Source organism: Elephas maximus, chromosome 14 (genome assembly GCF_024166365.1).
Source record: "Elephas maximus indicus isolate mEleMax1 chromosome 14, mEleMax1 primary haplotype, whole genome shotgun sequence".
In the NCBI taxonomy this organism is placed as follows: Eukaryota; Metazoa; Chordata; class Mammalia; order Proboscidea; family Elephantidae; genus Elephas; species Elephas maximus.
Genome location: NC_064832.1, coordinates 91,915,177 through 91,941,712, shown reverse-complemented (window position 1 = coordinate 91,941,712; position 26,536 = coordinate 91,915,177). Strand labels below are relative to the sequence as shown.

The window sequence follows — 26,536 nt, the reverse complement described above, 5'->3', positions numbered from 1 at the left end:
GAATAGGTAATGCATGAAAAATGCCTGGCAGAAAGTAGGCTCTACTACATGAACGGTGCTCAGCTGCTAACAGAAAGCCAGCGGCTACTTATCCATCGGCCACTCCGTGTGAGAAAAAACCTGGCCATCTGCTCTGCTGAAGATTACAGCCTCGGAAACGTGATGGGGCAGTTCTACTCTGTCCTACAGGATTACTGTGAGTTGGAATTGACTTGATGGAGCACAACAACAAAAACATACTACTATAATGATTAGTATTAATAATAAAAAAATTATCTGATATTATATTTGCAAATAAGGCCAATATTAGGCATACAACTTAGAAAACACTCAGAGAATTTCAGTAGAGAATTAACCTCTAAGATCCAGTAAGAGCTCAAGAACATGAAGCTAACTAAGGTCAAAGACAATTAACTATGTATTCTGATATGTTTCTTGATATGTTTTCAAGAACTGTCCAATACAGTTGCATCTCTACCACTTTTAATTTGGAAATCGTAGTCAATAAATATGGAGATTAAAATTTTATTTGCCATCAGCCAAAATACAGTCAACATCCCATAGGTAAATGGCAAGACCTTTTTTTTTTTTTTTTAACATCTTTGAAATTTAGAAGAAACAGGAGAGTAGTAAAAAGCAGTTTCTCTTTCTTACATGCAGCTTGAGATACCCTTCAGAGAAAATCAAGAGATTTCCTTGTCAATTTTCCATTGTTGCCTTGTATTCCAGAGTCATATCTGTGTCTGCTAATGCTACCCAGGGTTCCCTGATTTGGGTGAAATCTACTGGGACATTAAGAGCTGGGCCATAATAATGGCTACCCAGATTGTATACTGCACAACTCCAGGAGGTGCCAAGCACACAGACTATGATGAGAGAGGCAGCCCTAGCGTGCAGTGCACTACCTGTACTATCACATGGGGCAGCCCTGTCTGAGAGACTTGAACACTTTCCTGGTGAACATGCTGTATCATTTAACAGTATCTATTGAGCATCTATGTATGAGGCACTGTTCTAGGCAATGGGGACACACCCATGAAGAGAACAGAATAAATGCCTATCCCCCTGGGGCCTACATTCTAGTGGGGTGGAGGACGGAGACAGGTAATAAATGAATAGAGAGTTTATCAAATGGTGGTGAGTGCTGGGGAGAACAGTTAAGCCAGGTGAGAAGGAAATGGGGTCCTACCAATGAGGCGATTACTCTTTGCAATAAGGTTGGCAGAACAGTTTCACTAATACTTTTGAGCAGGAACCTGAGGAAATGAGGAAACAAACTGTTTATACAACTAAGTCAAGAGACTTGCAGGCAAAGCAAAGAGCAAGTGCAAAAGCCCAAAGGAAGGACCTGGCTAGTACACTTAGGGGACGGCAAGAAGAGATGGGGCGGGAGTGGACTGGATAAGGAGCGCTGGTAGAGAAATGAAATCAGAGTGGTTGGGGACAGGAACTAGATCTCACAGGATCCAGACAGCCTTTGTACAGGTTAGTCTTTACTCTGAGTGAGATGCGAAGTCGCTGCAAGGTCCTGAGTAGAGGAGTGACGTCATCTGATTAGAAATGAAAAGCATCACTCTGTCTTTGAGCTAATTGTTTATAATGAAGGGTTATGTAAGGTCTAAACTATTTTCCCAACTACTCTCGGGGTGTTTTTACTAAAATTAGCATTAGATTTTTTAAATTGTTTCCTTTTTTAAGCTGAGTTAGAATTCAAATGTGTAAGCAAATACATTAAATTCTTGATCAAAGTGGTAAATACTGAAACCTTTAGGCTTAATAAGCATTAAAGTTTATTCATTTATTCCTCTTGGATGGTTTCAATTTGCAAAACAGTCCAGATATGATCCCTACCCATTACAGGAAAAAAGAATCTGGAAAGAAAAATCTTAAACATTTCAACTGCGAGTGAAACTCCTTCATGGATTATAGCGGCGTCGGAGATGGAGTTAATTTGGTGCAGGACTCAGCTACCGGGAAGTTGGCTGCTCACGAAACAATCTGCGTTTTGTCAAGTTAGCCTAACTTTTGGAACACAATGTTCTAGAATGTCATCTTGCCTTCCTGAAAAAATTTAAACAATGTCCATTGTTCATAATGATACTGTAACTTAAAAAAAAAGAAATCAGGAACGCTTGCATGCCCCGTGATCTCACACACAATGCTAAACAAGCAACAGTTGTGAATCACGGACAAATGCCACTGTTAAGAACTCTGTTCTATTTTCTGAAATACCTTCTATAAAAGTATTTACTTATGCACAGCTCTCTTTTCAAAGGTCTCAGCAACTTTCTTTCCAAACAACCACAATCTGTTTACTACGTACGTATTGATAGTTTACTCCTGTATACAAAGAATTTATAACCCCAAAATGGGATACCTTTGAGCCATGATTAACTTTTCCCTGTACTGATAGGTCAATTGATTCCTTTCACAGTTACAAATACAAATAAATACCCCAAAGTGTTTTCAGAAACTATCTTATAGTAAACAACAACAATGATGTCTGTCCCAAACCTGATTTCTCCTAATTTCATTGCTAATTTGCATGACTGTGGTATTAACACTCACACAGTAGTTTCTGAAGAGTTGGGTACATCTTGCCTTTAAGTCCGGTCATCAAAATCAATGGATCAGTTGTGCTAATTGGCTTTATTAAGAAAGGAAAGAACTAACATGGCCAATCCCTAACATGCCTGGTCCTCTGCTAGGCATCTGGCATATCTCAGGCCATTTAATCCTTACAGTAACCTTATGAAGCAAGTATATTATGTCAATTTTATGTAACAGGCAACTGAGGTTCAAGAGGTAAAATAACTCGTCTCAGGATTCATTCAAACCCAGGTCTGCCTGACTTCTGCTGCTCCTTTTCTCCGTTACGCTGTGCTAGTTCCACTGGGCAACACTATCTTTTTTTTATATGACATGAGATAAAATTAAACAACTTCCTTATTATCATTGTCATTATTTTTCTTTTTAGCTAATATTCTTGAGTACCTTCTTTGGCCAGGTCCAATTGTAAGGGCTTTGCAGTTATTGCTCGTGTCTTTACCACAACCTTGCAAGGCGCATATGGCAGCATGGGGCTAGGCACTGGGCGCACTTTAGCCAATTTCACTGGCAAACATTGCTGATGTAAGAATAAAGCTGAGAAGTGATAAATGACTCACCCAAGGCTACGGAGTTGTTGAGGAGGTTTTTAGACTTAGGTCCCTTTTACTCCAGTGCCTGTGAGCTTTTTTCACTTTCTTTTGAGTTAGACGATTTTTAAGACAGACAACATCACACTTAAATAACCTGAACTGTAACAATCCTAAAAGGGAACTGATAGCTTGAAGCATTAAGTAATTACACTTAAACATTTGAAAACTGTTCTTTCAGGCACTTCTACAAGTGGTTTTTGAATTTTCTTTTCAATTTGGTGTTAAGTATTCTCATGGCTTGGTCATGTTTTTACATTGAACATATTTACTCTTGATTCTTTCTCTGTGGAACGGACATTAACCAACTGTGGCATGATGGGTTATAATCATCTGGAAGTTGATGTCCTGTTGGTATCAAAGAAATACTTATCGTTTATAGGCCAAGAATATTTACTCCATATTTTCCTAACTTCTCTAAAGAATATGAAGTTTCAAGGAACTTGCTAAAATGGTGATATTAAATATCCAACCAGAGAAAGCTTGGATTAATACAAAGAAGGAAGAGGGGATGACCTGGACAATGAATTTCTCAACTTTGACCTGTTTCCATATCTTGAAGCTCTTGTGTTCTAGTTTTAATTTACACTGCTTTTTTAAGTGAACGCTCCCATTGGTGATAGTCATAGAGATAAATACATGCTTGGTTTACTTTTTTTGACTAAAATCAAAATAATAAACTTTAGGACATGTTTATACCATTATTAAAAACATCAAATCAGTTGCCGGTGAGTCACTCCAACTCATGGCCACCCTACGTGCGTCAGAGTGGAATTTCATTCCATGGGGTTTTCAGCGGCTGATTTTTTGGAAGTAGATCGCCAGGTCCTTCTCGGATGAACTCAAACCACCAAACCCTTCTGTTAGCAGCCGAGTGCATTAAGCTCTTGCACCACTGAAGGACTCCTTATACCATTAGAGTTTACGTGAATTTTGATTTATCTATTCATTTCTATTTTAGGCAAAGTGCTTTGTAATTTTAAAGTCTAGATAATAACTTCTATGACAAAAAAGGAATAAAATGGCATAGTTACTGATGTAGATTACATATCTAATTTTCTAATTTTTCAAATTTGAACACTTAGAAGACTTCTGTTGGGTTGTAAATACATTCTTTGGCTTTTAATGTGTAGACTTTTCCCTTTACATATACTTAAATAAACCCCACCAACCCACTCCTATCGAGTCGATTCCGACTCACAGCGACCCTACAGGACACAGTAGAACTGCCCCATAGAGTTTCCAAGGAGTGCCTGGCGGATTTGAACTGCTGACCTCTTGGTTAGCAGCCGTAGCACTTAACCTGGGTTCCCTATACTTAAGATTTTAAATCTTGTATTTAAGTTTTTTTTATACTTAAATACAAGATTTAAAGTCTTATATTCACGAGTTAAATTTTTGACATAATTTTTATGGAGCCCCAGTGGCAAAGTCATTAAGAGCTATGTCTGCTAACCAAAAGGTCAGCAGTGCAAATCCACCAGTCACTCCTTGGAAACCCTATGGGACAATCCTACTCTGTCCTATAGGGTTGCTATAAGTCAGAATTGACTCGATGACAACTTTTTTTTCTAATAATTCTTATAAGACATATTTTGACTTACAAGATGAATTTTTCCCCCAAAGACACACCCATTCCCTTCAACATCCAAGCACAGGCTAAGGTCACTATCACGTGAACTCACAACACTGTGTTTTCCCAAATCATATACCAAGAGCACAGATCAACAATTTTTTTTTTTTGTAAACTTATTTAAAAGAAGTCTTGTAAAGATTTAAACATTAAACTCTTGTTAGCAACATATTTTACTTATATCTGTTAAAAACAATGTCATCATGATATGAAGACTCTCCCAGGCAATCTAGGATTTATAGTTCTATAATTTTAGGGCTAAATAAACCCCCCAAAATTGTGGGCTAAATTATTCCACTTCCTTCAACTAGATCTTTCATTATGATGCCCCTACCTCTTCCAGTCCAAACTGTACCCAACTTTAGTATCCAGCTCAGGTGCCAAGAACTCTGAAACACTCCCTGAAACTGTCAGCTGGAAGCCAGCTCTCTCATCTGTGGATTCCGGTAGGAGTCTCCATGAAGGCACTTGTCCCTTTCTATCTTGTATTACAGTTATTTCCTGATGTGCTGTGTTTTCTCTACCAGACATGAGCTCATCAAGAGTACATTTTTGATCACGCTAATTTCTGTTACGTAACTCACACATAGTAAGTTCTCAAGGAGTACTGAGTATGTATGTGTAATTCCTGTTAGTCATGACAAATTTTCAGAGACAATGAAAAACCTATTCAGAAATAGTTTAGGCAACTCTTGGTCAAGAAAGCAAGCCACGGAATAAAAAAATTCTTCAAGAGGTGAGTCAGAGTAAGTGGCACATAAAAGTGATACACTGGGAGGCGGAGCCAAGATGGCGGACTAGGCAGACGCTACCTCGGATCCCTCTTACAACAAAGACACGGAAAAACAAGTGAATCGATCACATACATAACAATCTACGAACCCTGAACAACAAACACAGATTTAGAGACGGAGAACGAACTAATACGGGGGAAGCAGCGATTGTTTCCAGAGCCTGGAGCCAGCATACCAGTCAGGTACGGCACAAGCACAGAGACCTGCTCCACCCCCCTGAACTAACCCCGGGAGGGGGACTAGCCGGTTCCACGGGCGGCGTGGGACGCAGCCGTTAGGAGAAGTCCCCGGGAGGCAGTGACTGATCTTGGAGCAGAAAGAGCAGCATCCGAGCCGGGGAACCGTCCCACAGGGATTTGGACTGCACGCAGGTACGCCATAAACACGGAGAGTTGCTCCACCCCCTGAACTAACCCCAGGAAGGTGACCATCCGGGTCGCGTGGGCGGCGTGGGACGCAGCCGGTAGGAGAAGTCCCCGGGAGGCAGCGACTGGTATTGGAGCGGGGAGAGCAGCGTTCCAGCCGGGACACTCGGTCGCGGCCCAAGCACGGGGAGCTACTCCACCCATCTGAACTAACCCCGGGAGGGGGCCCACCTGGTTCACGGAGGCGGCACGGCCACGCGGCTGGAGGGACGAGAAGTCCCCGGGAGGCAGCGACTGATTTTGGAGTCGAGAGTGCACCGTCCCAGTAGGGGAGCCTTGACGCTGGGCGTGGGGCTGGAAGCGGAGGATCTGACCGTGACTCCAGCGGGCCAGACCCCCCGGGGGCAATCTCCACACAGACAGCACACATAGGCGACGCGCCCGCGGGAATCTCAGATATAATAGTCATTCCAAGCAAGACAAGCAACTCTGGCTATATTCTGAGGTGCTACTCTCCTATCTCTCTGTTCCCTCCCCCACCCTCCCCAGGCCTGAGCCAGAGGGAGAACTCTGATAGGGATCTGACTGCAGTTTTTTTTTAGCGGATTTTCTGGAAAAACTAGTTTCCCAGTGATGGCTCGGAGACAACAATCCATATCAAACCACTTAAAGAAGCAGACCGTGACAGCTTCTCCAACCCCCCAAACAAAAGAATCAAAATCTTTCCCAAATGAAGATACAATTTTGGAACTATCAGATACAGAATATAAAAAACTAATTTACAGAATGCTTAATGATATCACAAATGAAATTAGGATATCTGCAGAAAAAGCCAAGGAACACACTGATAAAACTGTTGAAGAACTCAAAAAGATTATTCAAGAACATACTGGAAAAATTAATAAGTTGCAAGAATCCATAGAGAGACAACATGTAGAAATCCAAAAGATTAACAATAAAATAACAGAATTAGACAACACACTAGGAAGTCAGAGGAGCAGACTCGAGCAATTAGAATGCAGACTGGGACATCTGGAGGACCAGGGAATCAACACCAACATAGCTGAAAAAAAATCAGATAAAAGAATTAAAAAAAATGAAGAAACCCTAAGAATTATGTGGGACTCTATCAAGAAGGATAACCTGCGGGTGATTGGAGTCCCAGAACAGGGAGGGGGGACAGAAAACACAGAGAAAATAGTTGAAGAACTTCTGACAGAAAACTTCCCTGACATCATGAAAGACGAAAGGATATCTATCCAAGATGCTCATCGAACCCCATTTAAGATTGATCCAAAAAGAAAAACACCAAGACATATTATCATCAAACTCACCAAAACCAAAGATAAACAGAAAATTTTAAAAGCAGCCAGGGAGAAAAGAAAGGTTTCCTTCAAGGGAGAATCAATAAGAATATGTTCTGACTACTCAGCAGAAACCATGCAGGCAAGAAGGGAATGGGACGACATATACAGAACACTGAAGGAGAAAAACTGCCAACCAAGGATCATATATCCAGCAAAACTCTCTCTGAAATATGAAGGCGAAATTAAGATATTTACAGACAAACACAAGTTTAGGGAATTTGCAAAAACCAAACCAAAGCTACAAGAAATACTAAAGGATATTGTTTGGTCAGAGAACCAATAATATCAGATATCAGCACAACACAAGGTCACAAAACAGAACGTCCTGATATCAACTCAAATAGGGAAATCACAAAAACAAACAAATTAAGATTAATTAAAATGAAGAAGACTGGAAGGATTACAAGTTTGGGGGGGAAGATCAATAGTTCTAGCTTAAATATTAGGTGTGTCATGCCTCTCTAGTGTCTAGATGCAGAAGCTGGGTAGGCTGTTGAATATACTGATCTGGAGCTTGGAAGAGGCGGAAATGCAGAATCAACTACATATGGCTGATAGCTGAAGTGATGGGACTCCTAAGATTGCTGGGGTGAGAATATAGCATGAGAAAGCAGGAATGGAGCAGCAAAGGAGACACAGAAGAGGCAAGTGGGGTGAAAATAAGGCACTGCGGATGTGAATAAAGAGAGAATATCAACTGTGTTAATCACCACTGAGATGTTGAGAAAGACGAAGATGGAGAAGAGTCCATTGGCCATGGCAACAAAGAGATCATAAATGATCTCAATGAGATCAATTTCAGTAAAGTGGTCTCGGGAGGAAGAAGAGAGAGTGGGAAGGTGCTGAACGGTGAATGGGAGGTGAGGCGTGAAGCCAGCCTATGTAGACCACTTTATAGAGAAGCTTGACTGAGAAGAACAGTAAAGACTCAGGGCAGGAGGGCAATGTGGCATTGCAGTTTATTTGATTTTAGGAGATATATTACAACATGCATTTGAATGCTGATGGGAAGGATTCAGTAATAAAGAGGTAACAATAAAAAAAAAAAAAAAAAAAAAAAAAAAAGTGATACACTGAATTTCTTCACCTTTATATAACCTCCAGAAGATCAAACATTCATAAAATATTTATCTTTCATTGTCACAAGGCACACTTTGATTTAAACTCTTGGGTACACGAATGTCATGCCAGACCAGAAATATACCATCATGTATTTTTAATTTAAACTTGGATATGGAAAGAATTTAATAAGCCCAATATAAAAAAAAAATTTTTTTTTGAGTGAAAATCTCCCAATAGTTACTACAAACAGGAAAACAGAATCTAAAAGCTATTGTTAAACGTCCATGAGAAGTACAATGAAAAACATTCTGTTTCAAAGTCCCACGTAGCATTGACATGACACGTTAAGATACGTTCTCTTACCTTCAGGGAATCAAAGCAGGCAATTACTCTTCCATTTTCAACCTGGCAACTTTTTGGGGGGTGAGCAAATTTGCATTCCTCATCAGAGCGGGAGCACGTTCCTCTCTGAAACTGTCTACAAACTTCTAACGTCAGCCATTTTGTATCTCTGACGGGGGCAACGTTCAAAGCCATGGCGAAAAAGTAAGTTGGATTTTGTTAGTTTCTGTTAAATGATATCAATCCAACTTGCAATAATTCCAAAACTATTGTTGTGAAAAATCCCACATGTAAGTAAGTCTTCAGGTAAGTGATAAATTGCTGAATGAAGTCCAAGCCACGAAGCTGAGTGAGAAGAGAAGTTATCAACAGGCGTCACTCATCGATCACTACGTCCCATTTGAAGATGGTGGGCCACAACAAAAGCACATTCAGTGTCATCTCTGGCTGTAAGCGTCCGAGTCTCTTGACTGTTTCGCAGACACAACTGATTTTAATAAAGTGACTTCAATATCATGGCACTCACTCCTTGGGAGAATATTTAGTTAGATGCTTAGAGCTATCGACAATGCTAGATTATAAACCACTCAGATGTTCATATTTTAGTAGGATTTTTTGTTTCCTTCCACCCTTTTTCAATTTTGAAATCAAGCAATTGGCAAAGTCAGACAAGTAAGGTATCTTCATCCACTCTTAAGGGTCAGGATACTGTGTATTGACAGAAAAACAAGATTTGAACCCGCAAACAGCTGCCAGGCTGCAGTTTCTGGTAAAAGTGACTTTACATAGGCACGTTTCAATCATAAACCTGCAAAACACAAATAAAATATCAGTTTAAACCCAAACTCAATAGAGTCAACACATTAACAGTTATTCAGTCCTTACATAGAATTTGCGAAAGTGTAGCTTAGCTCTTTGAGTATAGTGAGAAAAGTTATGCATTGAAAAAGAAAAAAAAATTCAACTGGAACTGTATTGCAGAAATAATCTAGGCAGCAGTCCAAAAGTTAGGATGACTTGAACAGATGAGTGTGGCAGACATAATAATTAGGCATTCTGAAACAATTCAATCTAATGCGCGTAATCGCCAAAACAGTGTATCGGAACTGTGGTTTCCAATTAATTTCACATTTAGGCCATTGATTTTACTGTCGGAAGTGCTATAAACAATTATTTGAGATGTGTCCCTCCTACATAATGAAGATATTGTCATATTGGGATGAAGCGTGAGCTCCTTATTCTTTACTTCTTTTCTAGCTTACAGAGACTTGGACTTGGAGAGCGCTAGGTAGAAGCCCCTGATGTGTATTCTCAGATCTCTTCATACTGCCTCTCTTCTGTTGTTTGACACAGTGGCTGCAACAATGGGCTCCAACATAGCAGCGATTGTGAGGATGGCGCAGGACCAGGTAGTATTTCCTTCTGTTGTGCACAGGGTTGCTCTGAGTCAGAACCAACACAATGGCACCTAACAACCCTCTTATTACTACAGGAGCACTGGCGCAGTGGTTAAAGCACTCAGCTGCTAACCGAAAGGTCAGTGGTTCAAACCCACCAGCCACTCTGAGGGAGGACTCTGTGGCAGTCTGCTCCCGTAAAGATTCAGCCTTTGGAAACCCTACAGGGCAGCTCTACTCTGTCCTATAGGGCTGCTAGGAGTTGGCATCGACTCCACAGAAGTGGGTTTGGTTTTTGGTTTTGACTGTTATTACTTGCTTAAAGTTAGTTTTTCCCCACAAGACTGTCAGCACTATGAGGATTCTTTGTATTTTTCACTTCTATATCCCTAGCGCCATAGTTTATGGCATCAACTAGGGCCTCAAAAATATGCATTGAATAAAGAGTCATTCATCTACTTAACTGATGACTGATCAAATGAATGTGAGCTAGCTTTAGTTTAGGTTTTAACTAGATTGCAATCTAAACATTCTCTGTTCTGCGGAATGCTGGAGGTAAGTCACTTGTCTACAACTAAAACGTAACTAGTAAATTCAGATTGCTAACATAAATCCTTATGTTTTCATGCAGTCACCATGAATCAGGATCAACTCGACAACAACTAACAAAAACAAGTTTCTTTTAATTTTTTCAAAGATTATAAAATTATTAAAACATTAACAGTTTAACATTACTGAATCAAGCATCAATGAAGCACAAAATGCCAGAAGTTTGTCATTTTCATAACTTGTGTATGCCACAAGCTACTTTGGATACTTGCCTTTCTAAAGAAATTATAAAATAGAAGAAAATGAAGACTAGAAGTAGAGGATTTAAAACCAACATGTGTCAGGTATGTTCAGGAAGCAACAATTCTTAGATGTTCACAAGTGAAAAAGTGGATCCCATAATCAATTAAGTTTAGTTAACTCTGGGTTCCCAGACCCATTGCTGTCGAGTCCGACTCATAGTTGACCCTATAGGACAGAGCAGAACTGCCCCCACAGGGTTTCCAAAGCTGTAATCTTTATGAAAGCAGACTGCCACATCTTTCTCCTGCAGAATGGCTGGTGGGTTTGAACCGCCAACCCTCTGGTTAGCAACTGAGCACTTAACCACTGTGCCACAAGGGCTTCATAATTCTGGGTTAAACTAGGTCAAAGAAGCGTTTTCAATAGGGCTTTTGTCAGCCTTGAATGCACAGCTGTGCCTGGTGAGTCTCTAAGAGGGGCAGAGCAGCCATGGCGTCTCTCAAGCTTATCTGATCATGGAACATTTATTTAGCAGGACATCTCTTGGAACTGTGGGAAATGCTGCTTCATCCCAATAATTCTTTTACTTGTTTGTAAAAGTGTTTGTGCGAGTTGTAACTGTGTGTGCATTTAAAGGAACTGGCAGGCTTCAAAGCTATGACACGTACGTAACTTCAATTATAAAACATCGGCAGCGGGCAGGCAGGCTCCTACTTGCCTCCTTGGCAGTGTGGTTTTCATAGCAGCTAAAACCAACTCACTTAAGTTAAGGCATTTAAGAAAATGAGTTTAATAACCAAATTTACTCTGGGTCGGGTTTCCTAGACCAGCCTGGACCTGCAGCCTCATTACCTCAACCCCCACCTCGAAGCCCAGTGAGAACAAAGGAGGAGGGAAGCAAGGGATGAGGCCACATTTCTACCCACCTATTCACCCCGTGAGGCACTAATAATAAGGAGATTTAAATGATGGGCTGAGTACATTTAGCTCACATTTACAAATTATTTTAAATAGCTCCTGTCCAGGCCGGAGCTAGATTATAGAATACCGAAGATGAGGAAGGTGACCATGGTCAAAGACAGCACAGTCACATGGATTTATGCAGAGATAACATAGGAATAACTACTCAAGTATTCCTAAAAACCACGTAGGAGCAACACTTGCAACCCAGTCCAGTGAATGGTACATGCCTTTGCTTATAACTTTAGAGTAGAAGAGCTTTGTTTTGTCTTTTCCCCAGGAGCCCCGGTGGCTCAGTGATTAAGCACTCAGCTGATAACCAAAAGGTCAGCAATTTGAACCCACCAGTTGCTCCATGGGAGAAAGATGTGGCAGTAGGCTTCCACAAAGATTTACAGCCTTGGAAACCATACGAGGCAGTCCTACTCTGTCTCACAGGGTCACTAAAGAGTCACTGTGAGTAGGAACCAACTCAAAGAAACAGGTGAAAATCCAAGCAGGATTTAGATGCTCAGATGCCATCAAGAGAAACTTGCTCTTAAAATTAGAAGTAGCCAAGCTTTCTGATTGCCAGAGTCACATGTGAGTCAAAGATGATCCAGAATGAAAGGAATGTGCACACTTTATAAACAGCCTGCTGTCATGTTGTTGTTGTCAGCTGCCACTGATCAAGTCAGTCCCTGCTCCTGGCAACCCCATGTACAACGGGACAAAAAACATTACCCTGTCCTGTGCCATACCCATGACCAGTTTCAGACCAGACCATTGTGACCCACCGTGGGTCTCCACTGTGATTTTTCGGAAGTAGATCCCCAGGCCTTCCTTCTCAGCCGTAGTCTGGAAGCTCCGATCAAACCTGTTCAGCATTATATACTGTAGCGCAAGCCCCTGACAAGTAGGTGGTGGCTGCACACGAGCCGCATCGGCCAGGTATTGAACCCAGGTCTCCCGCATGGAAGGTGAGAATTCTACCGCTGAACCAGCACTGCTAATGCACTCTTTGTCCCCATTTGTTTTCTGTTGCTAGTCTAAAAGTTGTACAGCCCCTGTTATCAGAGGCACTGTCTCCTTTTGGCCATTACAATCTCCACCTTCTGGGGTGGGTATGGATAGGTGGCTGAGGGAACCAGGTAGAGAAAGCAGACTTGAATTACATTAGGCTGAGACCACCACGGGAGACAGGTAATGGTGGGCAGCAGGAGAAGGTAAGGATGGAGAAGACCAGTGTTTAACATGGCTACCAAGGAGAGGACTAAAATATGCTCCATGCAGACCTGGTTACATCTACTGGGCTGCAAGGTCCTGGGAGGCTGGGGTGTTAGGACTGCACTCTTCAATACAGGAGCCACTAGCCACTTAAAATGTGGCTAGTGCAACTAAATAAATTTAAATTTTTATTTATTTAAATTTAACTTAAAATGGATCCTCGATTCAGTTATTGGAAAGCTTTTAAGTATGATTGGACCACCCTGGATACGAGAATCTATCACTTCTGTGTTTTCATGAAATTTAAAATACAGATCAAGTGCTGCCAATGAAAACTTAGCATCCCAATGGGGATGTGCTATAAGTGTAAACTACACATGGATTTCAAAGACTCAGAATGGAAAAAAGGAATGTAAAAGTATCTCCTTAGTATTGTTTCATATTGATTATATGTTAAATTGATAATACTTTAAATATATGCTATTAAATATTATTATTAAAATTAATTGTGCCTGCTTTTTGTCACTAGAAAATTAAAAATTATATGTGGGTGGCGGGAAAGACAACACACAATATAGGAGAGGTCAGCACAACTTGACCAAGGCAAAGTCATAGAAGCCTGCTAGACACATCCAAACACCTTGAGGGACCGAGTCGCTGGGGCTGAGGGCTGGGGACCATAGTCTCAGGGGACATTTAGGTCAATTGGCCTAACATAGCTCATAAAGAAAATGTCCTACACATCCTACTTTGGTAAGTACCATCTGGGATCTTAAAAGCTTGCAAGTGCTCATCTAAGATACATCTATCGTCCCATCACAATGGAGCAAAGGAGAATGAAGAGAAACAAAGACCCAAGGAAAATATTAGACCAAAGGACTAACGTAGCACATGAACCAAGCCTCCACCAGCCTGAGGCCAGAAGAACTAGATGGTACCTGGCTACCATCACCAGCCACTCTGATAGAGATCACAATAGAGGGTCCCAGACAGAGCAGGAGAAAAATGTAGAACAAAATTCAAATTCACACACACACAAAAAGACTAGACTTACTGGTCTGACAGCAACTGGAGGAACCCACAAGACAATGCCTCCCAGACACCCTACTGAGAACTGAAGCTACTTCCAAAGTTCACCTTTCAGCCAAAGATTAGACAGGCCTATAAAACACACAAAAATACACGTGAGGAACGTGCTTCTTAGTCCAATCAACAAATGGGCAACACCTGCCCCAAAGCAAAGGTGAGAAGGCAGGAAACGGACAGGAAAACTGGACAAATGAACACAGGGAACCCAGGATGGAAAGCGGGAGCGTGCTGACACATTTCAGGGATTACAACTCAATTTGTATATAAAATTTTGAATGAGAAACTAATTTGTGCTATAAACTGTCACCTAAAGTACAATAAAATAAAATAGAATTAAAAAAATTATGTATGTAGTTGGCTCACGTTGTATTGGACGGCGCCAACTTAAGGGGTTTTGCATTTCTCCTATCAGCCAACACAGAGCTTGGTGGAATGGTGGAAATACCCTGTCCTCAGGGCCAGCTTCTAGTTCTTGTTTTGCCAAGGTCCCTAGCCATGTGACCTTGAGTAAGTCACTTAAATTCCCAAAGACCCAGTTTCTTCATCTGTAAAATGTTGACAATGGTCCCTGCCTACTTTTCAGGGCTGCTGCCACAAAGGACAAATTATAGGGGAAACATAAAAGTGCTTTGTAAACAGGAAGGTGCTCTCCAAATGCAAGGCGATAGAAAGAGGAGTTGCCCTATGAATATTTATTGCATAAATCCACTTTCAGGCTTTTTCTCCCTCTGCAGTCGTCCTGTATCGATGACCAGGACTGCGTCTGTAGCAGAGCTGTACAGCCACAAACTACACGTGCAGGAAGGTTCTGGGGGGAACAGGAGAACGCCCGCCCACGGTACTCAAGGCAGTGCACTCGGGGCTACGTCTCCAGGGCAGCCCGACTTCTCGGACCGCCTTATTTTGCAGGCGAAGGGAACCCACAGAGAAGCTTCACTAGTACAGATCCCTGGCTACACTACAAAGGCCTGAAGCTTGCTTTCTTCCTCCCAGCCACTACTAACCCAGAAGTGAAGGGAAGTCTTTTAGGGCCCTCCCAGTCACACTAGATGTGAGGACTAGCCCAAATACCCTCGCAGCTTTTTTTGTGTGCGTGTGCTTTAGGTGAAAGTTTACAGCTCGAGTTAATTTCTCATACAAAAATTTATACACGTGTTGTTTGTGACATCAGTTGCAATCCCCACAATGTGATAGCATCCTGTCCCTTCCTGCCTTCTCATCCTGCCTCCGGACAGGAGCTGCCCATTTGGTATCGTGTATCTGCTTGAACTAAGAAGAAGCACACTCCTCACAAGTATTGTTTTTTGTTTTATAGTCCTGTCCAATCTTTGTCTGAAGACTGGGCTTCAGGAATAGTTTCAGTTTTGGGTTAACAGAGCGCCCGGGGGCCATAGTTTTGGGGGTTCCTCCAGTCTGTGTCAGACCATTAAGTCTAGTCTTTTTACGTGAATTTGAGTTCTGTTCCTCACTTTTCTCCTGCTCCATCCGGGACTCTGTTGTGTTCCCTGTCTGGGCGGGCACTGGTGCCAGACTCTGGCATCTTTGACAGAGCACTTACATCCCTCAAGGGCATAACCCTTGTTCCAGTGCCCTGTGTGAGCCTGGAGGAAGGCGTGGCGCTTTCTACTTCATCTGTCCAGAGGGGCACCTGTTAAAAATGTATCTGTCTGAAGAAAAACGAAAACAACCCCGTTGCTGCTGAGTGAATCCTGACTCATAACAACCCTACAGGACAGAGGAGAACTGCCCCACAGGGTTTCTAAGGAGCGCCTGGTAGATTCAAACCGCCAACCTTTTGGTTACCAGCCATAGCTCTCAACCACTAAGCCACCAGGGTTTCCATCCGTCTGAAGAGGGTACCTTATTCTAATTCTTAAATAGCTCCCAACTGTGCCGACATCGGCCCTGATTATGCACAAGACACAGCTTACTTTTCCGGGTTTCTGGGCTGCCTTCAGGAGCAGGGTCTCCTGCTCACACTTTTTTCCAGTTCTTTCTGTGTTTAAGTCTCTCCCATGCATCGCTAGTGCTTCTGTTTTCCTCACTTCTTTTTGACTGGGGTTTCGGTTTTATTTCCAAGTTCCCAAACAATTTTCTTTCTAATTAGCTTTGCCAGAGCTAAGCAAGATTCTGAAGTAGTTGGCTGTAATTATTTCCCTAGCTTCTTCTTTGGCATATGTTTTTCTTCATCCTCCTTAGGACTTGGAAACCTCAGGTTCTCCCCCTATGATGGTGAAGGCTGTGTGTCAACTTGGCTGGGCCATGATTCTCAGTGGTTTGGCAGTTATGGTGTAATTTGGCAGTTATGTAATGAGGTAATCACCTCCATGATGAGATCTGCTATGAGTAGCCAATCAGTTGAAAGGGAGTTTCTTTGGACGTGTGGCCTGCCTCTGATACATATGGACCTTCTGGCACAGCTCCCTGGCTTCTTCTCTGCTCTGGATCCTGCAGCTGGCTCATCCTCATCTGACCTGTGGCTCTAGGGACTTGAGCCAGCAGCCTGCTGTTTGACCTGCTGATCTTGGGTTCATCAGCTCCTACAGCTATGTGAGTCAGACCTCCAGCCTGATGCCTGACCCACAGACTTGGGACTTGTCAGCCTCTACAACTGCGTGAGCCATTTCCTTGAGATAAATCTCTCTCTCTTTGTGTGTGTGTGTGTGTGTATGTGGATCTATATCTGTATCTGTCATGGATTGAATTGTATCCCCCAAAAATATATATATCACTTTGGCTAGGTCATGATTTCCAGTATTGTGTGATTGTCCACCATTCTGTCATCTGCTGTGATTTTCCTATGTGTTATAAATCCTACCTCTATGATGTTGATGAAATGGGATTAGTGGCAGTTATGCTAATGAGGCAGGTCTCAACCTACAAGATTGGATTGTATTTCAAGCATAACTCTTTTGAGATATAAGAGAGAAGTGAGCAGAGAGACATGGGGACCTCATACCACTAAGAAACAAGAGCCAGGAGAAGAGCATGCCTTTTGGACCCAGGGTCCCTGTGCTGAGAAGCTCCTAGACCAGGGGAAGATTGATGAGAAGGACCTTCCTCCAGAGCTGAGATAGAGAGAAAGACTTCACCTGGAACTGGCACCCTGAATTCAGACGTGTAGTCTATTAGACTGTGAGAGAATAAACTTCTCTTTGTCGAAGCCATCCACTTGTGGTATTTCTGTTACAGTAGCCCTAGATAACTAAGAAGATATCTGTATCTATAGCCATACCCATATCCATATGTATATAAACACTCACTGGTTTTTCTTCTTTAGAGAACCCAGCCTGAAACACTCCCCTGATGCCTTTCTAAATCCCCTGAGAGGGATATGACCTTGCCCCTCAAGGCTCAGCTGAGTTACCATCTGGCAAACCTTCATCGGCCCTGCCTTCTGATGTAGCGCTCCCTCGTTTGTCCTCCTCTGGTCCCTTTTAGGTGACCTCTCTTACAGCCCATGTTTTCACACTGCCTGGTAATTATTTTCAAATAGGTATCATTATTCCTTAATTAACGAGAACTGCAATTATGGATTTACCCAACTGCCCTTCCCAGTGTTCAGCTCCTACAGGGCAAAGGCTTTGCCCATTATTCTCAACCCTAACAGTCCACTCACCGCCTCAGATGTAGAACATGCTCAACAAATGTTTGGTGAGTGAACACCCATCTTCCCTCAAAGAAACATTCGCATTTTAATAGAGGCCAAAGTCTAAGCTAAAGGAATAAAGCCCTGAATGGAGGCATTTCAGCATTACTATCCTGTGGGAGAATTCCAGTGAGTGGTCGTGGCTTACCCTGCTGCTGTCTGTGGAGGGTGGGGTGAGGGTGGGAGCCAGGGATGGAGCCTCACCAAATTCCTTAGCCCAGTGGTACCAGCAGCATCAGCATATCCTGGGAGCCCGTTAGAAATGTAAATTCTCAGGTTCCACTCCAGGCATTATGAAGCAGAAAAGCTGTGTGTGGACAGTCAGCATCCTGTGTCTTCAAAAGCCCTAAAGGGGGCGATTCCAATGCATGCTCACCTTTGAGAACCACTGTAAAAAACTAGTTGCCTTTAAGTCCATTCCAACTCAGGGCGAGCCCACGTGTGTCAGAGTAGAAGTGTAATCCGTAGGGTTTTCAACAGCTGATTTTTTGCAAGTAGATTCTAGGCTTTTCTTTTGAGGTGCATCTGGGTGGACTTGAACCGCCAACCTTTCGGTTAACAGCTGAGCGTGTTAACCATTTGCACCACCCAGGGACTCCTGAGAACCACTGTAATAAGCATTTATAGCCCTCTCTCATATGCTAGGTATCCTACTGGTGGCTGAGAGAACAAAGATGGCTGCCTGAGTTGCCTGAATGGTCTTGGCTTCGGTGATTCCCAAAGAAACAGCTGCAGGAGGGCTGGCCCTTGGCGTCTCCCAGTGGGTGTGTTTAAGATCGATCAAAACAAAACAAAACTGTTGTTGTTAGTTGCCTTCGAGCTGATTCCAACTCATGGCAACCCCATGTGTGCAAGCAGAAGAGCTCCATAGGGTTTGTAATCTGAACTTTCAGAAGCAGATTGCCAGGCCTGTCTTCCGAGGCACCTCTGGACAGGTTTTACTGCCAACCTTTCCACTAGTAGTTGAGCACTGAACTATTTTTGCCACCCAGGGACAAAACTAAACAAAGGGCACCTGAGAGATTTTTTAAAAAATAGACTAGCTCATAGCCCTGTAGACTTTATTCAGGATGAAGCAAACCTTACAGGGGACAGCTTTCTTTCTGGGGCCTTTGTCTGAAGGAAGAACGACTTAATAGGGCAGGTGGTCCTTGGTGACCTCTGGCACAGCATCTCAGCCCTGAGTCCTCACTCCTGGCTGAAGAGGCTTCTTCATTGTGTACTCTCCTCTCCAGGCAGGGCGGGTACAACAAATAACCTGGTTCACTGACTCATCTGGAAAAGAACCAAAGGCCGAGGACAAAGAAAGGAGGTTCTGTAGCATATCCTGAAAGGCCAAAGGGCCTGCTGCTCAATTCTACAAATAACCCAAGCTATTTTTAGGGTCTTTACTTCCTTGATGCTTCATTTTTCAAAATACATTTAAAACTCTTCTACGTGCTAGGTTTTCAGAAGGCGGTGACTTCTGACTGTATAACTGAATTTGCTGATCATGTTCTTTTACATCCCCTAAATCACGCCGCAGGATGAGTTTGGAAAGTCTGGACTTGTACCTGGCAGAGGAGGTGACCTCCATCCACTCTACCCCAGTCAGATAAGCCCAGGCTGGGGTCCCAGCTCTCCGTGCCTTGCCAACCTCCGTAGCTGTTTTGTATGTTTTTGAAGGGAAAACCCCCCATCGTGTCCAATCTTGAGCCTGAGATTGATCAAAATTTAAGAACGCCTTAAGGAAAATGGTCGCACAGCACACAGCAGAGCTGTCCTGATCATCTGGGGTGTTTTAGTGTCTCCCAGACATCAGCCTCCTAGGGGGTTGATGAAAGGATCCTTGCAAAACAAACCGATTTCTGAGCCAGACAGTCAGGGACTCTTTATCCATAAAGTAATTTATAGGATGCCTTTAATTTTATTGTGTATAAATTTAATTACAATAAAGAAACGAACTCTCCTTGAGTTTCCTGTTTTTAATATGTGAAATCACTGGGTTTCCTATTTTTAATTTTTAAAGTTTATAAAATACATTTAAAAAATTTTTTTCCTTCCTGTGAGCAGCTTGATGTTCGAAAATCCCCGTGTCTCCTTCTGTTTCTCTCACTGTGCTCGCCCCTGGCCATCCGTGGATTGGCAGCGTCCCCTGAGCCTATCAGGTGCAGACGCCCACACTGGAGAGGGACCCTGAGGAGCCTGCCGGCTGAAGTATTGGGGCTGAGCGTCACGACCTCCTGGAGTGACGCTCCACACTTCTCCGTAATCACAGCCAGTGAGCAGAGGGTTCCTAATGGAGGCCTACACAGAGGAAGCCAAATGGACCAAAAGAAAAGTGCTGACATGAAAGAGGTCTCGCTGCAAATGAAATAAAGGGCCTGGATGACTCTTCAGAAGAAAAAAAGGGGGGTGGGAAGCAGCAAAATGATCATTTTTAAAAAGAGGTTTCTTTCTAGACACCTTTAGTCTCTCTTTAAATCTTTAAAAATATAAATAAAATGGTACTTTGAAACTTTTGAATGGTTTAGCGGTGAGAATCAACTTTTCTACCAGGCGAACCTAGATTCTAGTCCCTATTATAATCTGAATAAAAAAAACAAAACACACACAAACACAAAACCCAAGCTTATTGCCATCTAGTCCGTTGTGACTCATGGCAATCCCATGTGGGCAGAGTGGAACTGAGCTCCACAGGGTTTTCTTGGTTGTAATCTTTTCAGAAGCAGGTCGCTTCTTCCGTGGTACCATTGAGTGGGTTCAAACTGCCAACTTTTCAGTTAGTAGTCAAATGGAAACCATCTGCACCACTCAGAGACTTTCTAACCTGAATAGCTGTGTGATATTATCTAACCTCTCTGAGCTTCAGTTTCTTCATTTGGCCTTAAGGGGCTAATACCTAAGCTGAAAATATATGTACTGCTACCAAAATGCATTTAGTAGTATAAGTACTCTCTCTATGGTATCTAACCCATATCAGCATCAGTTCTTAAAAGTCATCTACATGCATGTACACACACACACACACACACACACACAAGAAAATAACTTTTACTTGTTAAAAGTTAGAATTTTCTCCAAACCCAATGAAGTATAAGTAAAAGTAAAAGAAAGTAAAAAGGCCGTTTCTATGAAGGTGGGTACAAGCTACGGAGTCCTTCCTGGGAGTTAGACAAACCTTTGATAGAGCCTGTTCTAAAATTAATTCCAAACACTGACTGATTCATTCTAAGTACAGAAGGAACCCCAGCTGACAGTGCTGTCTTCATTCTGCAGGGTGCTTTGTTCTTCTGCACACACTATAAATACATTTCTATAGGGGAACTAAAACACAGGGACGCCCAAGGTCGCACAGTGAGTCAAATAAGCCAGTGTTTAATGATAAAGGCAACAAAAGGAGAAATTCCCAACTAAAATTTTTCATATAATCTGACACTTTACAGTACAAGTGAAGAATTCGCAAAACCGAGGGCTCTATTTAACCTGTGGAAATCTCTGATCTGTTTTCGATGTCATTTCCAGGAAGGGGCAGAGAAAGAAATTCCATCTTCAATTAAGAAGAGGGGAAATTTCTCAACATATTCTTGAAACTACAGCCAGATATAACGTATGCAACACATATTTGTATTCAGATTATACTTTCTCACTCTGTCAGTGTTCTCCATCCACATACTCATAATTTGGTTAGGAGACTTTCTTATTAGAATGAAAGCAATTGTATTCGGTAGCATTTAAGACTGACATAGCACTTAACGGCTTCCTGGATACCCAGTAGCCAATGGCTGCAGCCAGACACAACTATTAATCGAACTGCAGGCTGAACTCTAGCTCTGAATTCCCAGAGAAGTCATTGTTAGAACTTCCGTTTCCTTCCCCAGCCATAGGAGCCTTTTCTGCTGACCTTTTTCCTTTTCTCTTTCTCCCTTGACATCAGTCTAACAGCCGCTTCATCAGCTGTACGCACGCAAATGCCAATACCCCTTTGTGTAGCAAAAAATCTGTGATATAACTTTGGTTATCATCAAATGAAAATAATCAATAATGTATTTGACATGTGCACATAATTTTTTAAAAAAAAATCAAAGAATTGCCTTAACTCTAAGATAACTAAAAAAGGAAAGCAATTCATCATAAAATAATGTGTAATTATTTTATAATAAGGAGTGCTGGTGGCACAATGGTTAAACACTCGGCTGCTAACCAAACGGTTGGCGGTTTGAACCCACTCAGAGGCTCCATGGGAGAAAGACCTGGAGATCTGCTTCCGTAAAGATGGCAACCTAGGAAACCCTAAAGGGCAGCTCTCTTCTGTCACATGCGGTTACTAGGAGTTGAAATTGATCCGAGGACACCTAACAACAACAATGTGTAATTTAAAATTTCAATTTTTAAGCACGAAAACATCAGGAAACAGAATAAAGTGGTCAGCTGCTCACATCCACTACCAATGTGACAGGGAAAATGCAGATGGACACAGGTATGCCAGCTGACGTAGTTTTTCTAAATACCAAACAATTTCTGATAAAGCTCCCAACAAATGGAAGAACAACACCGCCTTTTCTCAACATACACAACTATTGCACTCATGGAAAATTCAGTCTACAGTAAGTCCAGAAAATAAAAATCATACCTTCGTGCAAATATGGAAGGCACAGTTAAGACTTTGGCTCAGACCACTGCGAGCAGGCTTTTTATCAATGTGACTGTCCAGCAAGACACTGAAAAGTCATGTGACGTCCAGGCCAATTCTTCACTGTGAGGAAGTCATATTCATTGCAAGATGTCTAATATCCTTTAGCTCTATGGATACAATTTCAGAGATGCTCCCCAATCATCATGTGGACAGTAGAAAAAAAAGGTTCCTTTAGATTTCTAAAGTGCTCTTTAGGGGATGGTATGGTCCCCATGGAGAACGAGTACTGCGTAAGTCTGACTAAGTAAACCTAGGTACAAAATATCAGAATAATGAGCCTGGGGAACACTGGAGGGATCTAGGTAAGACCCGGTCTGGAGGAAGTTCTCTCTGATCGCATTACCCAGGAGGCACTAGAATCAGAAGAACTCACCAACAGTGAAATAGGTAAAGGTTATAGAAATGGTTCAGGAAAAAGGGAAAAATGCAGGCCAAATATTACGCAGCAACGGTGAAAGGAGCGGTAGGAGAGCATTGCAGGCCAGTGCCGAGGTAAACTCATCAACCTATTAGAAAGGGATAATCTTTGGTGATGGGGAACGAGGACAGCAGGCAAGGGACTCGTCAAGGAGGACTTGGAAATCTGCATCTTGTGTGGAAAGACGTTGGTGTTCCTCATGCCGTCTCTAGGAGCAGGGGCATCAGGAAGCCACTTGGAAAAGGGGCACAGAAGTCATGGCCACAGATAGGTAGTTGGGATTCAGGTATACAGAAATGAGAGCTAAAACCATGAAATGGCTAAAATGAGAAAGACAGAGTGAGTGAGTGAGACAGAGAGAAAACGGGTGAGTGAGTGATGAATATTAAGAGGAAGCCTGACATATTTATATCAATATCTGTATCTATATCTAGGAGAAATGAGAAAAATGAGAACAGGGTCAAGGACAACTCATTTACTTGTTGAAATGTGGCAGAAAGAACAGGAGTGAGCCAAGCCACAGAAAAAGAATAATGAAAGATAGAAGATCCTCTTAATAGTGCAACATCAAGGGTACTGAGAGACAAGCTTCAGAGTTTCAACATGGAGGGAGTAGCCAGAAGAGTCAGGGCCACAAGGAGCTTAAGGAGCATGTGGACAAAGAAGTGGTGGCTAGATGTCACAATGTGGAAACCACTGCTGACTTCCCAGGTCGTGCTTTCTGCAGCAGCACTGTGAGGGTGAGGAGGGAGGGGAGATGGAGACACTGGGCACTCAGTGTCTAGAGCTCTTTGGGGTATCTGGTGCTGTAAGAATGCCATATAGCATCAAGGGAAGTTTATGACTCTCTTTGCCTTCACATCAGATAGCCGTTTATTATCTATGCAACTCTGGGGAAGTTACCCTCTTGAATCTCAGGTTTCCTCAGAGAACTGTATGGATGCATTACGTAAAGTAGGGGGTCATCAAAAAAGAGGAAGACCCTCAACGAGATGGATTGACATAGTGGCTGCAAAAATGGGCTCGAGCATAACGACAATCAAGGATGGTACAGGATTGGGCAGTGTTTCACTCTGTTGTACACAGGGTAGCTCTGAGTTGGAATCGACTTGGCAGTACCTAACGACGACAACAACAACTGTATAAAGCACGTAGTTCCTAGGTGGTGCAGTTAGGCCACTCTCCTGCTAACCGAAAAGTTGGCAGTTCAAGTCCACCCACAGATACCTTGGAAAAAAGGTCTGGAGATCTACTTCCAAAAACTCAGCCATTGACAACCCTGTGGAGCACAGTTCTGCTCTGACTCCCATGGGGTCGCCATGAGTGCAAATGGATTCCATGGTAGCTGGTACCACATAAAAGCCCTGAGAAAGTGCCTGCTCATTCCATCACACCTCCCCTTTCCCTTCCTTTTCTAAATGGAAGGAGAGGAGCATGACAGTAGCTTGGGAAAAATGGCAGGATCAAAGTGCGACTGGGTCAGAGAGCTGTAATTGGACAAAAGAGGAGCCTAAGGAAGGGGGAGGGACAAGACCAGAGGGAGGCTCAGCTTTGGCAAGAAGGTAAGATGTGTATGCTTCAAACAGAGGACCCCGGGAAGGGGAAGTGCAGGCCGCAGCCTGGGTTTAAGTTGTTGTTGTTGTTAGTTGCCGTCGAGTCGGTTCAGACTCATGGCGACCCCACGTGTGCAGAGTAGAACTGTTTCACAGGGTTTTCAAGGCTGTGACCTTTTAGACGCTGGTCACCAGAGCTGTCTTCCGAGGCGCCTCTGAGTGGGTTCAAACCATCAACCTTTCAGTTAGTAGTCAAGCGCTCAACTGTTTGCGCCACCCTGGGACTTCGGGGCTTAAGTTATGGACCAGGGGAATGGAATTGGTGGCACTTTTGTCATGTGGTCTCTACCTTCTCAGTTGAGTAGAAGGTGTTCTAACTGCTGAGACAAGCAGAGTTGGGGCTGGACCTGACAGTGCCTGAAGCTTAGACGTCCACCATGGGCAGTAGCAGAAGAGAACAAGAGGCAAAGGAAGAGAATATGATGTCGCCCAGGAGGCACACCATCAGTGGGACAGCACAGATTTGTCCTGATATGAATGATGATAGTTTGTTGTTTTCTCCATCCACCCTTGGCAAGCTGAGAGGAGGGGCAGAGGAAGCCTGCAGTCACATTGAAAGGCCAAGGCCTTGGAGATAGGGCCATTTACATCAACAAAAAGTCCTGAGGCATGACAAGAGCACATGTGGAGGCCATTGAAGTTGAGGAGGTGGGCTAAAGAGTTGTTCTTCTCTCTCTGGTGAAGATTTTATCTGTTATTGTATTATTGTTTGTGAATGTATTGTAAGTATCACCATAGTGTGTTTGTGTGTGTGCATGTGTGTGTTACATGTGTGCATGCTGAGTAGTAGGCATGAGAATGATATTAGAAGTGGGTATGGCTGGTGTCCCCAAACAACCATGGGCTCAGCACATATCAATCACATGTGCTGTGCTGTGCACATGAGTAAAGAGAAGCTTCCCTTATACCGAGATGAGTAACTAAGTGACACAGGTTGCTACAAGATGTACACAGATGCCTCAATATGAAGAAAAGGCAGGTGCTGGAGGGTGTTAGAGTAAGCAATGTGTAAGGCAGACTGATAGGTTACTGGGATGACGGTGGTAACCATGAGGTCAGCATCTTTAATGGTGAGACAAGACTCAGGTAATGGCTTAAAATAAACATTGACTGAGAACCATTAGAGATAATGTTTTTGAAGAGAAGTCATGAAGATGAGAGAGATCAAAGAGTATATGCCTGATGTCCTGTGTGATTCTGAGAAGGAGGCGGCCAGCAACTCTGGATGGTGAATGTGGAGGGGAGAAAGAAGGGCTGAAACACAGGCAGTTTGGGGCAGAATGGGCCAGGCCTCTCATTAACTACTCTCTCATTCAGTCCCATGGCTTTAAATCCTACTAGTCACTGATGGAGAGCCCTGCTGGTGGAGTGGTTAAGCACTGGACTGCTGACCAAAAGGTCAGCAGTTCGAATCCACCAGCTGCTCCTTGGAAACCCTACGGGGCAGTTCTACTCTGTCCCATAGGGTCACTATGAGTTGGAATTGACTCGACGGCAATGGAGTCACTGATCGGGGGCCCTGGGTAGTGGAAATAGTTAATACGCTTGGCTGCTAATCAAAAGGTTGGAGGTTTGAGTCCACCCAGAGGTACCTCACATGAAAGGACTGGCAATCAACTTCCAAAAAACAGCCACTAAAAACCCTATACAGCACAGTTCTACTCTGACATACATGGAGTCACCATGAGTTAGAATTGACTCCATGGGCAACTGGTCTAGGCACCGATAACTCCTAAATTTTTGTTCTCTCTCTTCTCTTTCCTCTCTTCCTCCCTCTCTCTGACACCTCACATCTTACCCATTAGTAAACTCTGGGGATCTACCTTCCAAGTAGATCCAGAATCCAACCACCTCTCAGCACCTGCACTGCCGCCGTCTTCATTAACCCACCACCATCTTCCTCCTGGATTAATGCAATAGCCTCCTGACCAGTCCACCCATGCTTCTACCCCTGACCTCTGCAGTCTGGGATCAACA

At 43.0% G+C, this 26,536-nt stretch overlaps 1 protein-coding gene across 6 annotated transcripts in view; it reads right to left on the bottom strand.

Moving 5' to 3' along the window:
* The window catches only part of MBNL2 (muscleblind like splicing regulator 2), a 194,308-nt gene that overhangs the window by 121,284 nt on the left and 46,488 nt on the right, over positions 1-26,536 (bottom strand). For all 6 annotated transcript variants that reach the window (XM_049853125.1, XM_049853129.1, XM_049853124.1 and 3 more), the window contains one exon: positions 8,782-9,568. In XM_049853125.1, coding sequence (XP_049709082.1) covers positions 8,782-8,955 — 174 coding nt within the window. In that variant the 5' untranslated portion in view covers positions 8,956-9,568. The remainder of the gene's footprint in view (positions 1-8,781; positions 9,569-26,536) is intronic.